Below are 13781 nucleotides of genomic sequence, written 5' to 3' on the forward strand. Positions count from 1 at the left end.
AAATTATAATTTTAGGTCTGTCTAGATTTCAAATGAAAAGAAACAAATGCAAATGCACCAAAATTACTGTAGATGAAAACAAACATATTTGAAAGCAATACTGATTCCTCTTCTTCCATTATAATTACAGACCAGAAAAAATATTTGACCTTGACTTGACATTGGTTGTTAACAATGAAAATTTTGAAATATTGTATAATACTGAAAATGACCATAATGACAGCTATCAAGCAAAGATAAAAAAACACAGAATTTCTAATGAGGTATTTTATTTGATCATATCATTAATCATATAATATCATAATATCAAATATTTACAACGTTTCATTCACAAAACTGTTGCTTAGCAACTAAACTGATTATGATTCAATTAAATTTTGGCACTATAAAATTAGAAACATTTGTCAGAGAACAACAAGATCATCTAATAAATCAGTCATATAACCAATATTTACAAATAAAATTCTATACAAATAAGGAGTATTATATACAATTTGCAAATAAATTAATGTCTTAGAGACAATATTATACAATTATTGCACTGTTTCTGTATGAAAGGAGATTGTTTACAATTACACTAGAGAATGTTCACAACATGCCGCTGAAGTGTTTGTTGTACAGATCTGGATGATGTTTCTGGAACTGTCGTAGACGCTGTTTCTTGTCTTTCAGATGAAGATTGGTGTCGTCAAGGATGGAGTTCATCATTTGGACGAGTGCGTTCTCAGTGCAAACCTCAGACTGTTTCTGGTACTCAACAACAGTCACTTGGGTACAGTAGGTATTATCTGAAGAACAAAAGATAAAACATTAAAAATCATAAAAAAAAATGTATTCTGTTGTTGATTAGTATAGGTTGAAAGCCATATTACAATATTTTAATGGATAATAAATATTCCTTATATCAAATCATGTAAAATCCATTTTGAATTTTGTTTTAGAACAATTGCTATCTTTTTGTATATAAATTGAATACACAGCAGGGCTCTCAGTAGAAAATGTGCTTATACCTATCAACTCAACTCAATCTGCATACATTTTCACATCTGACAGTTAAAAATATTTTAAAACTCTGTTGAAAATAAATTGAAGAGCGTTCATATACTTTTTTTGTTTGTTTCCTAATCAGTCCTTTACAAGTTGTATAGTACGATAAATTATTTAAACCTCAATAATCTTATTTATGATTTCTTTATACAAAAAAAAAACAACTCATTATTACCTCTAACTGGTGAGATTTCCCCTGTCTTAAGGTCGTCGATTCTAGAGTTTACACGGTCACGGATCTCCTTGGGAATAGTGAAGATGGCCTTGACATTCTGTACCATGAAGAGGATGAGGATCCTGGCTAACTTGTTGGCAACGACCTTGTGCTTCAGGATGGCATCAGTGAAGGTCATCAACATAAGGGTCTCGTTGTTTTCCTGAAATTGATAAAAAAAAATATAAACACTGAATCATTTTGTAATGAAGTCATTAAAGAATAAACTCAATAAACATTACTTTATAGTTACATTTGTTTCAAATCCCAAAGACATCTTTGTAATTCTTCATAGGTTAACATTCTAATTAACACAGCATCTAGTTATTTTTTATTTTTTTTTAATTCATTATTTCATTTCATTATCTAGCATATCAAACACTTTTAAATTCAATGCAATGATTGAGCCTAAGAAATTCATTCATCTCTTTCTATAAACTAATTTCATTAAATTCGATTAATGTGATCATTGTTGAAGGCTGTACGGTGACCTATAGATGTTAATTTCTCTGTCATTTCATCAGTTATGGAAAGTTGTCTCATTGGCAATCATATCATATCTTCTTTTTTATCTATTATTTACTCTTAATCTACAATGTTATTTCTACATACCTTAGCATCAATCTGAATGGACTCTTCAGAAGCAGCAGACATGAACTTCAGTAGACGGTGAAGCTCCTCACGTGTGTGCCATGGTAACAGGATCATGTCAAGGCGAAGGGCTTCGATGGCAGTCTGTTCTTTCTGTTGGAGTACTAGGTTCAGGATGGCAAGGTGAAGATCAATGAAGCTCTCGGGTAGGAGTGGCTCGTCAACGTTGGTGTAGTGCTCGCTGAGAACGTAGCAGGACTGAACCTTGGAACCTGGTGTGGCTTCACGTACAAAGTCTTTCTCTAACACTGAGATGCCATTGGGTAGACACTCGATACAGTTGAGGGCGGTCTTCATAAACGGGTCTTTGACACCTGTCAGTGGGATGTTCCAGTGTTTGGAGACGACGTTGGAGATGATGAGGTTCTGGCGGACCTGTTTCTTGGTAGACTTTTCTTCGTTGAGGAGACCGTCAAGGAATGGAAGATCGACAATGGTGAGTAACTGGCAGAGAGCAACCTCCTTCCACAAGTCTTCTAAAGCTGTAATATAAATAATTATATTAAAACACTATACAAAGGATGGTTTAAATTTTTTTTTAAAGTTCAACAAATCTGAAAAAAACATGATTATATCATAGCATTTTCAAGATGAGATAAAATTTCCTTGCAAAATTTAAAAATGAAAGTCATTACAAAAATAAGTACTTCAAATCCGTTCAGGCATTTGTTTGTAATTGAATATTTTTTTCCCTTAAATAATTTGTGTTTAATGATCACTGCATATATAACAATAACTGTCTTAAACATGGATAAAATATATAATTTTAACAATTGCTATAAAAAGCCACTAAAGTTTCATGGTATTTAAGCTTAACATGAATATATTAATCAGTCAATCTTTTTTTTTAGTGTCTGTCTAAAGAGACAATTGTTGTTTTCATTTTATACTCCAAGGTCTATTTCTAAGAGTTTATTATTTAACAGATTTTTGGAATCAGCTGAAAATCCTTGGCGATATAGACATTGTTGAAGGCCGTACAGTGACCAATAATTGTTCATTTCTGTGTCATTTGGTCACTTGTGGAGAGTTGTCTCATTGGCAATCACACATATTTTTTATATATCAACAATTAATTTAAAAAAAAAAAGAAGATATTTACCATCAGGAGAAAAATCTGTCTTTACTTTCAGTCTACTACGTTCTATGAGTGAGTTGTCTGCCTTGAGTGAGCTACGACTGCGAGACTTGAGTGACATCTGGAGGTTGACAATCTCTTGTAGAACCTGGCCCTGTTTGTTGACAGCTATTGGGTTACACAAGACATCAGCTATCAAGTCTGGTTCCATGTCAGGGTTGATTCTAAAAAGTAAAATAAATATGTTATGAAAATGTACATATAATATCTAACATATATAGTTCTGTCAAGTTCAATATAGATTTTCCAATTATGAAAACATCAAAGTGATGGATTTCTTTAATGTTTTGTAAATGTAAAATTTACCATGCTCATGAAATAATGTTGAATTTTACTGGAAGGTATTTCAGTTCAATCTTTAAAATTAAATAGATAAAGTTGTGAATACTTGGATTTCCAGCATAATTTAGGAAACTGCATACTTGAAATAAAGAGGTGTATATCGAAACTTAAAATTCAATTATTGAATTCATAATATTTCACACATGTTTTTCAGTTTTGTACCTTTTCTGTATTGCTGTTTATTTTTTTTCTTCTATACGATACAAGGAAAATTACTTATTTGCAAATTAAGAGTTGATCTTTTAATGTGAAGATTTTTGACACAAGAAGTTCTGACAAATTTCATCTTAATTTGAACCGAAGGTCGTATTACTTCTAAATACCGGAAACAATTCCGGTCAGAAATCCGGGTGAAACGGGTAATGTTAGAAATTCCCGGGACCCGCCGGGTAAAGAAAAACTCCCGGGTGAGAGGTGAAAATAACGGGTGTCACCCGCAAAAAACGGATGAGTTGACAGGTATGAATTTCTTATTTCTAATGAGTTTGTATTCATGATATCATCTTGAATATGCACATTGTATTGGTTAATAGCAATTAAGCAAACATCACAATTCAATAAAATCAATCTACTTAAACTAAAATGTGACTTGGAAGGAGAGTTGTCTCATTGGCACTCATACCACATCTTCTTATATCTATTAACGATAATAATTTGACTTACCTTAAACTTAAGTCTTTACGTCTGGCATCCTCCATGATGGAGCACTCTTGGTCTTCGTCTGAGGACTCAGCAATGGTAGAACTTGTCTCACTCTCTGTGTCGGAACCAACAAATCTGTATAACTTATGCTGACTGTCGTCGAAGGACTTCTTTACCTCACTGTTACGGGAACTGACTGGTGAAAATACCTGACGATCCATCAAAGACTGGCAAAGCTGAAAAATAAAACAAAATGATTAAAACTTGAACTCTTAACTAGTTTTTTAATGCAACATATATGCGTGATATAAGACAAAGTTCAACACAAGTATATACTTTTTATTTGAGACATTAAGCATTAAATTTACTTTAAAATGTCATTTAAATTATTGATTTCATTTTCATCACACCTTTTTTTAATTTTTTACTATTGTAAAGCTATTCATATTGAGGTATTTAGTTTACAAAGGGAGATAACTCTAGCTCTTTCTTTACACAAATAAACCTTATCTTTTAGGCTTCAGAATTATCTCAATTAATAGCCTTAAAAAAGTGTATTTTTGCTCTTATATAAACTTCTGCATGTTTTGTTTTTTAAATATGACATACATAATCATGCTTTTGTAACTATTTCATGTGGACAAATGTATTCATAATAGAAGTTATAAGTTTTACAGGCATTTCTTAGAAACATATCAGAATACAATAGACAATACTATGACTATATAATATCTAGCTTTTATCTTATTATTAACATTATTTGAAGTTAGAGAGTGCATTCATAGCAAATTTCAGACTTTGTATGTGTTTCACCCTTGCAACCATATAACTCTATATAATTGTAGATAGTTAATGTAAAACTGAATTGTAATTCTAGCCCAGTTCTTAAAACCCATTCTATTTTAAGTATAGTTTAAAGTCCTACCTTAATAGCTTTTTCTCTAGAGAGGTCTGAACTGAAGGTGTTCCTCTCACTAAGGAGGTAGGTAAGAACAACGTCTACAGCATCTTGGCCAGTGAAGCAGTTCTCGTAGGTCTTCATCTTCATACGACGACGTTTCAGCTCTACACGAGCCTTGAGGTGGTCAATGATCTCGTTCCATATCTGTGTTGCCCTAAATGGACCTGAAAGATACAAAATAAGTTAGTTATTACATTCAAAGAACATAAATTTTTGAAAATCTGTAGACCTAAATGCATATTGTTTTATAGATTAATAACATTGTAAATTGCCATAAAGGGATGCGACATCATATTAATAATCTAAAAAAAAAATGATATTCTGATCATATAGTTCTATGTTACAGATATAGTCACAAAATAAGATAAGATGGTTGAGCAGTAAAATAAGTTTTCTAATAAAGCTGGAAATATTAGACTATTTAGAGAAAAAATATTGTTATTTTATTTTGATTATCATTTAGGTTGTAGTTTTTTTATTTGTAGGATTTAACAGGTACTATCTCAATTTAATATGGGATTCAAATAACTGAAAATCAACTCTATGTTAAAGAAACAAACAGGTGATTAAGCTATTTAAATTTTTTGTTATTTTTCAAATAATTCTTTACTTCACTCAAATATCTTAGTCAAGTTTTTAAGTTTACTTTTAACTTTAACATTGAAATTTCATCCGATCATATTTAACCAATTTCTTTACCTCTTCTTGAAGAATTGATGAGGCCAGGAGCATTAAGAGACACTGTACCAGTAGTTCTAGTCATGGTTAACAATATAATGATTTGAATTATCTTTGTAAAATGTTGGAAGGATTTGTGAGAATGTCTAGACTAATGCAAGACACCTATTTATATACCATTTTGAGTAAACTTACAATCTTTCTCAGTTTTAATAGTTAAAACAACACTAACTTTACTTCAAGAGTATTTTCTCTTTTAGAGGACTAAAAACACACAAGTATAAGGCTTGGGTCAACAGACTGTTGTTTTAAGATTATAAATTAATTAAAAAAGTGTGCCCAGGTACTTCAATAACTAATTATTTCTTGATTGGTGTTTATTGTTTATTTAATAAAATCTTTACTCAAGGAGAGTAGTTTACTTTTTTTTTAAAATAAGTATTTAATTAAAATTATCTTCTCAGACTTTTGTTGTTATCAATGTATGTAGGTCTTAAATTTAAAAGAAGTTTTTAATATGAATATCCAGAAAGTAAGTATTTTGTCTAAAAAACTAAATAAACATAGTATTTATGAATATAAATTAATAGTAACAATATTTCATATTTCTATATTTCTGAATATTATTTAAATAATTAACATATTTACTTAACTACTTATTATTAGGATGTTTTCAATGAATAATGTGTTTACATCATTTTCATAAAGTCTTTTAACCTGCCTATTTTATATATATTTTTTTTTTAATGAATCCATTTTAAATTGATTTTTATTACTTAGAAAGTACTGATAAGCTTTCTAAGAATTAAAATAATATAATACCTTGAAGAATGGACTGCACCATACTGTAACTTCTGTTGTATATATAAATTATCTAGTGAATATCTTAGTGTGTCTCTCTTAATCTTTTTTATAAATGTTTTAAATTTTAATTTCCTTTATATATAAAGTTCAAGACAGGAAACATTTTGTCACCTGAGTATTGAGAGGGGTCTACTGGTGTTAAAATTGATGTTGGTCAGGACAATTTTATCACCTTAAACAATGTTTGTATATTAGAGCCAGAAGGTGCCACTGTTTGTTTGACAATAAACATTACCTGTATAATTACCTGTATCCTGTGACAGATTATAAAGACAATACCTGGTGTATTGGACAGGTGTGAAAACAGAAGTTATTACAATGTAATTATCTTATCACTACAATTAACATAAGTGTCATCAAATTATCAAACTTGTAAATACATGAATATGTGGTGATTTAATTATTTCCTTTAAAAGTATTATTTGAAAAAAAGAAGCTAAACTTTTGTACTCTTCACAAGAAAAAAAAAGGTTTTTATATTATTCTATTTAGTTAGTTGATATAAATTTACTTGAATAATAATTTTATTTCTAGATATATTTTAATAATGAAATGAAGAAGTCCGATAGACCCAATTATTTGTTCCTCTCATCAATCTTGAATTTATATAAAATTTTAAAGTTACATTTTTTTTTATAACTGCTATAAATAAAACAATTTCCATATAAACTTTTAAACAAATTTCGAATCTGTCTTCAACTTATTGTGATATGATAAAACACTTTGAACAACTAGCTACTGTTTTAATGTAGTTTTTAGATTTTAATTGTTTTTTTTCCCCATTTATTCTGAATTTAAGTTTTATTTGCCTAACTTATAAGCTTTGTTGTTCAAGTGTTTATTTTGTTATACTATTTTCATGATTTTTATTGATATTAACCTGCAATTGGTAACGTGGGTTGATGCCACATTGTCTAAAAAAAAATTAATAGGCCACCAATATATAACTCCATAATTAAAATTGATGGGGGTATATATAGCAGTCATTCAAACTACAAATCTTTTTAAAACTGTCTAATAAGAAGTTACACTGTGATTGTAGATAAGACAAGTAACGTCACAACTATACAAATGACATGGATGTAGCAAATATAAGTCCATGTACAGCCTTCAACAATGATAACAAAAATCCTTCTTTTCAATACACTTGGTAAAGTGATATGGGTAAATTTTGTTTATTTTTAATAACAGCAAGTCTGATTTTTTCCGTGTAATAATGGGGTAAGGCAAGGGGAAAATATGTCCCCTTTTTTGTTTGCAGTCTTTTTAAATGACTTGGAATTTTTTTTTAAAAACAAAAAACTGTAAGGGCCTTTTCACAGTTACAGAAGAATTAGAACATGGACTTGATGTATTTCTCAATATCATTTCATCATTAGATGCTGATGATACTGTTTTTATGTCTGAAACACCACAAGATCTTCAAATACAGTAAGATATTTTTAATGAATACTGTAACTACTGGAAATTAAAAGTAAATGTATCCAAAACCAAAATATAATGTTTTCCATATATTGAAAATTACTGGACAATTTACACTTTGTTTTAGATGATCAAGAAATAGAAATCATTCAAGAGTTTAGTTATTTGGGTATCTTATTGACAAAATTGGGAAATTATAAAAAGGCGATTAAATCACAAGTTGAAAAAGGGACAAAAGCGATGTATAAGATACTAAAAAGGGGGAAATTTCATAGCCTATCAGTTTCTTGTCAGTTAGATCTTTTTGATAGAGTAGTAAAACCTGTTCTTTTATATGGATCAGAAATATGGGGATTCAGCAACTGTGATATTGTCGTAAAGGTTCATCTAAAATTTTGTAAGTGGCTCCTAAATCTGAAATCTTCCACTCCAAACTGTATGATATACGGTAAGCTAGGACGTTTTCAACTCTCAATTGATGTAAAATTAAGGATGATATCCTACTGTAACTGGTCTAAATTCATTATGGGAAAGCAGTCAAAGTATTCATGTATTATTTATAAATTACTGTACCACTTGTATTGTACTAAACACATAGATTTTAAATGGTTAATATGTGTTAAAAATATATTGAATGAATGTGGATTTTCTTGTATCTGGAAAACACAGCTCTTTTTAAATGATGTATGGTTGAAATATAATATCAAAGTAAGATTGTGTGATCAATTCAAACAAACATGGAAGGAGACTATTCAAAACTGTTCCAAAGCATTGAATTATCGTATTTTTAAGAATTTATTGTGTTTTGAAGAGCATTTTAATATTTTAGACGAAAAAGATTTTTTGACATTATGTAAATTTAAAATATGTAACCATAAACTTCCAGTCGAACTTGGAAGATTGTACAATATAGAAAGGGAAAAAAGAAAGTGTAATTTATGTAAGCTAGATATTTACCAGGAGATGAATTTCATTACATTATAAATTGTTCACATTTTACAGAAGAGAGAAATAAATTTATAAATCGAAATACTAGTATAAGGCCAAATATTATAGTATTTACTGAAATTATGTCGTCTTCAAATAGGACAGATCTCATTAATTTATGTAAGTTTATATGAATTATAAACAAGCGAGTGTGTCCTCCTGAATAAGTTCTTTTTGTCTTTGTTGTTGTTGTTGTATATTTATGTTTATGTAGTTAATATATTGTATTATACATGCATGTCTTCTCTGTACCTATGTATTTGTTGATGAGAATAAAGATATATATATATAAATGAGATGTCAACTTCATCTCTGAATACTGAATAGAGCAAACAAATTGAGCTTGAAAATATATCTACTTAAACTGAGTAAGTTTGATCATCTTACTTGAGAGCTGAGGAGCTCAATCATTAAATTTGTTTTACAGTATATTTTTATCTAGTATAAAGTTGCAATTTAAAAAGTTTGAACTTTTTGGCCTACAGAACTGACTCATCATTTTATGATTTAATGATGTGATTCCTTGAATTTTGATTAAATGTTTAAAAACTTTGTAAAAAAACAAAAATACAAACATGTAAATGGCAAGTTGCTAATGATGACTTTACATTACATCCTGTGCTGGATGTGTTCTGATTGATATTTTATTTATAGAAATATGACTTTTATTAATTGTTTATTGATTTGAGCTAGTTGTCAGTGATCGTGATTACTCTCAGTTCTGTACTTTTGTCTTTATCATTGCAAGGGAGGTATGAATATTTTGCCACATCCAGTCTGTGTTTCTGTAAGTTTTCTTTCTGTTTTGTATCGATCTAATTTGTTTTATCCTCTCCAACTGATTTTTAATGGTTTGTTCTTATATTGTAAAGTTAAACCACTGTCCCAGATTAGAGGAGTCTTGGTGCCATCAAACATGATTAACCAAGCCACATTATCATGATTATGTGACAAGTCAGGAGCCTGTAGTTCAATTGTTGTTGTTGATTCATGTCTTCCATTTGTGTTTAATCGAAAATAGTTTTGTTAGAAATTAGGCCTTCAGTTTTATTTCTAGTGGATTTTTTTTAAAGATTTTTTGTGTTTGGGCCCTTTATAGCTGTGTTAGTAATGTATGTATACTGTATGGATCTTTTTCATTGTTGAAGGATGTACAGTTGCCTATAATGTTTTAATATATCCACTTCATTCAAAATTTGGTGACTAGTTCTCATTAGCAATGATACCATATTATGATATTTTATGCAAATAAAACATGATAAAATAATTAATAATAAACATTGTTATCAAAAGGGTGATTTCAATATAAATGATCTGTTCTTTTGCATTTGTTAGTATCTATACAGGGAAAACACTTAAAGGGAGCCCAGTCGCCCATGGCTCCTAGATTTTGAGCTGGGCCCCTAAACTTTCAGATAAAGTTAAGTTGAACATATAGAAAATAATTATGAAATATCTGGTCTGGGCTCCCAGTTTGAAATTCCCAATTTTAGTCCCTGCTATATTTATAATGTTTACATAGAAATGTTATCATTTTTTAACAAAAAGTTAAGGTTTTATCAATTAAACCAGAAAAAGACAAGATAGTATAGCAATTCATATTGATATGAATTGATATGCTTCTAGTGATGTCTTTTAACTTAATCCATCTGACTAGCCTCTGATATGAAAAGCCTTCATTTTATACTTGTATTATTTCAAAAAATTGCATTTTGGTTTAGGAGGAATAATTTTCTTGAAAAGCATTTCTAAAGGGGTATGGATTAAATCTGTCTGAAACACAATGAAGCCTGTTTGTAAGATATTAAACAGCATAATTGTTGATACACTTAGCTGTTCAACATTTAATGTCATGAATGTGAAGGCTTATTGTGCGATTTTTTTACCATAACACAGTGATCTGCATACTGAAACCTGCTTATCATCATGACATTCATGTGACCTTAATCTTTTTATCACCTCACATTTATCCTTATTCATAGGCTTTTGATATCTGGCATTGTATTGCAAATAACCTGGAAGACCTAAAGGTAAAATAATTTTGTAGGTGTCATCCCAAAACCATATATATTCTTGCTTGCCATGACAAGACTTTACAATCATAACAAACACGAAATACAGCTGATCCATTGCTGACATATAAAAAAGAAGATGAGACAACTCTTCACAAAAGACCAAAGACACAGAAATTAACAATTAGTTAAAGGTCACCATTCATACTGCATTCAACAATGAGCAAAGCCGATAAACATGATAATGCGTAGTCAGTTAATAATTTAACATAATAAAAAGGCCCTAAATTTAACTAACGGCCTAAAGCCTAAAATAAAATATTGTTCGTTTCCCCAATCCTGACCGACCCTGCAAAAACAGTCCTACTCATAAAATTTTATTGTCCAAACTTAGTCAAATAATATTTTATTCATTTCTGATTTTCATTCTTACCAGATCAACCGGCATTGTTCCAGCTTTTAGGAAAAAATAAAATTATTTCCCTACCTACCTAACCACACCTGGCTTGGCAGGGTCGGGATTGGGGAAACAAACATATTAATTTAGGCCTAACTTATGTACATAAATACTCTACCAGGTTAGAACTTGACCATGAAAAAAATAACCTTGGTTACATATCCCCAGGGTTTTAACGAAGGTTTTTCAAGGGAGGAGTCCTGGGATGTCTTTTTTTTGCCATGGTGAGTCAAACAAAACAAAGAGGATATTTGATTGCAAAACAAATTATAATTTTTAGTCTCCATGACCTAATAGAACAACAAAATGACCTAATAAGATTCATTTAATAATACTTTGAGTTTCAAACTTTTGCTATAAATGATGACATAAGTGTCCAGTTTATACATACATGTATATACAAAATATTTAAATCTTCAGTGACGCTTAAATTAGAAAAAGTCAATGTAATAAAGACCAAATACCATGACTACAGTATGAAATTAAAGGGTATTGAGGATAAGTGAGTTCTAACCTATTAAACGATTATCTAATATGATGAGTTTTGAAGCTACATATATATAGGAAGATGTGGTATGAGTGCCAATGAGACAACTCTCCATCCAAGAACAATTTATAAAAGTAAACCATTATAGGTCAAGTTATGGCCTTCAACACAGAGTCTGGGCTCACACTGAAAAGCTGGCTATAAACAATGATACAGGGCCAAACGCTTACTGGTGTAAAATCATTCAAATGAGAAACCTACAGTTTAATCTAAATAAAAACGAGAAACATGTATGAACTACATAAACAGAGGACAACTACATGTACTGTACATCAGATTCCTGACTTCTAGGGGGTCTCATTAGGGGGGATTGAACATAAGCAATTCTCATTTTTTTGTCATTTCCCGGGTCCCGTTAGACCTCATCTCCCGTTTTCACGCCCCGATAATTTGACGTTCAGGTGTCACGCTTACAAAAAATCTGCAATCCTGCGTCACGCTTAGACCCCAATGAGACCCACTTCTAGGACAGGTGCAAACATTAGCAGCAGAATTAAACGTTTTAATGGAACCAGACCTTCTCCCTTTTCTGAAACAATAGTACAACATCACAACATAGAGAGAGAAAAACTGTCTGCTCATAAATGCTTGTTGTGTACCACAAAATAGTGGATAATAGTTAGAAAAAGGGGGGACTGCCATCTGCATTTTTGGAGATTTTCTTTTATTTTTGATGTTATATCACAGAAATCATATAACTTATGCAATGCTATACTTGGAAAAAAAAGAATATTTTACAGGTAACTGTTGAGGAAACTGATAGTGATAAAATTTCACCAAAAGAGGCGTCACCTCGAGGTCAGTTTTTCAGGAGGGGATATAATTTTGACCGTGACGCGTGTAAATATTTTGTGCGGAATTTTACCAATATGAGCTTTTGACGCTCTCCATGGAATCGATCTTTGGAAACCTGAAAATCTAGGACTATCCAACAGGCTGTCATCATTTGTAGCCATGCTATTTGAATTTCGTGCCTAATAATTTCCCACAATACAGGTGAGATTCACTTCCGCCATCAACATTAGCACACTGCAGAAACCGTTAATCGAAAAATATTGATAATACAAACAGCTATCGTTTAGTAAATTTTTAAAGAAAACACGATTTTGAATTGATTAAATTGAACATATAAAATGACATACATTAAATGTTTATTCGGCTGACACAAAATGTTTGTTATCCTCAAAGAAATAGTCCTGAACAAGATATTTCTTCTGTCGCTGAAATTTGGGTGCTTTCAGCGAGGTCCGCACTAGGATGGCCTATAGCTAGGTTTTTGATTTACGAATCCTTGTTTAAAGTAAACCGAATTTATCACAGGGACTTGTCTCAGAAAAAAAATTCCCATATACCTGTGTTATAATAAAGTATATAGGAATTTTTTTCTGAGACAAGTGCCTGTGGAATTTATCCGCTACATCTTAATCTATATCCTTGAAATGCAAAGGGTCTAAGACCCATCACGCAAATACTAATTTGGTCTTTTATCAATCAATCAATCAATCAATCAATCAATCAATCAATCAATCAATCAAAATCAATCAATCAATCAATCAATCAATCAATCAATCAATCAATCAATCAATCAATCAATCCAAATCGCACCAAATTTTAAAAAATATTGTTTTAACTGGGACTTTTATACTAATATTAATAAAGTCAATAAAAAAAGATTTGATAAAAAATTATCACATTATTATCTTTCATTAGGATTAATTACGATCAATGACCTTTAGAAACCAAAGGAGCCAATTAATTGTATAAACGATAGCATACGATAGTCGCGGCTCTTGAAACCGAGTCAATTTAAAGATAAACT

General features: G+C 30.6%; 1 protein-coding gene across 2 annotated transcripts; it reads right to left on the minus strand.

Annotated features, from left to right (window-relative positions):
* Positions 1–252: 252 nt before the first annotated feature.
* LOC134688308 (DEP domain-containing protein 7-like) lies at positions 253–13014 on the minus strand. 2 transcript variants are annotated; one of them, XM_063548886.1, is made up of 7 exons: positions 12828–13014; positions 4960–5159; positions 4056–4270; positions 3015–3214; positions 1874–2394; positions 1223–1424; positions 253–788 (listed from the first exon to the last, which is right to left on the minus strand). In XM_063548886.1, the coding sequence occupies exons 1-7, from the start codon at positions 12916–12918 to the stop codon at positions 589–591; spliced, it is 1629 nt and encodes a 542-aa protein (XP_063404956.1). In that variant the 5' UTR covers positions 12919–13014; the 3' UTR covers positions 253–588. The 2 variants fall into 2 exon arrangements, with proteins under 2 accessions (XP_063404956.1, XP_063404957.1); XM_063548887.1 differs by lacking the exon at positions 12828–13014 and adding an exon at positions 6496–6626.
* Between the last annotated feature and the right edge of the window lie 767 nt (positions 13015–13781).

The sequence above is a fragment of the Mytilus trossulus genome, chromosome 10 (assembly GCF_036588685.1).
Source record: "Mytilus trossulus isolate FHL-02 chromosome 10, PNRI_Mtr1.1.1.hap1, whole genome shotgun sequence".
Lineage (NCBI taxonomy): Eukaryota > Metazoa > Mollusca > Bivalvia > Mytilida > Mytilidae > Mytilus > Mytilus trossulus.

What these genes read in the sequence shown, in the direction of transcription:
- LOC134688308 (XM_063548886.1), bottom strand. Translation starts at nt 12,918, where the DNA reads ATGGCTACAAATGATGACAGCCTGTTGGATAGTCCTAGATTTTCAGGT. An exon ending in AGCGTCAAAAGCTCATATTG is followed by an intron (nt 5,160 to 12,827) that starts GTAAAATTCCGC and finishes TGTATCTTTCAG; the next exon opens with GTCCATTTAGGGCAACACAG. An exon ending in GGAAATCTCACCAGTTAGAG is followed by an intron (nt 789 to 1,222) that starts GTAATAATGAGT and finishes TTTGTTCTTCAG; the next exon opens with ATAATACCTACTGTACCCAA.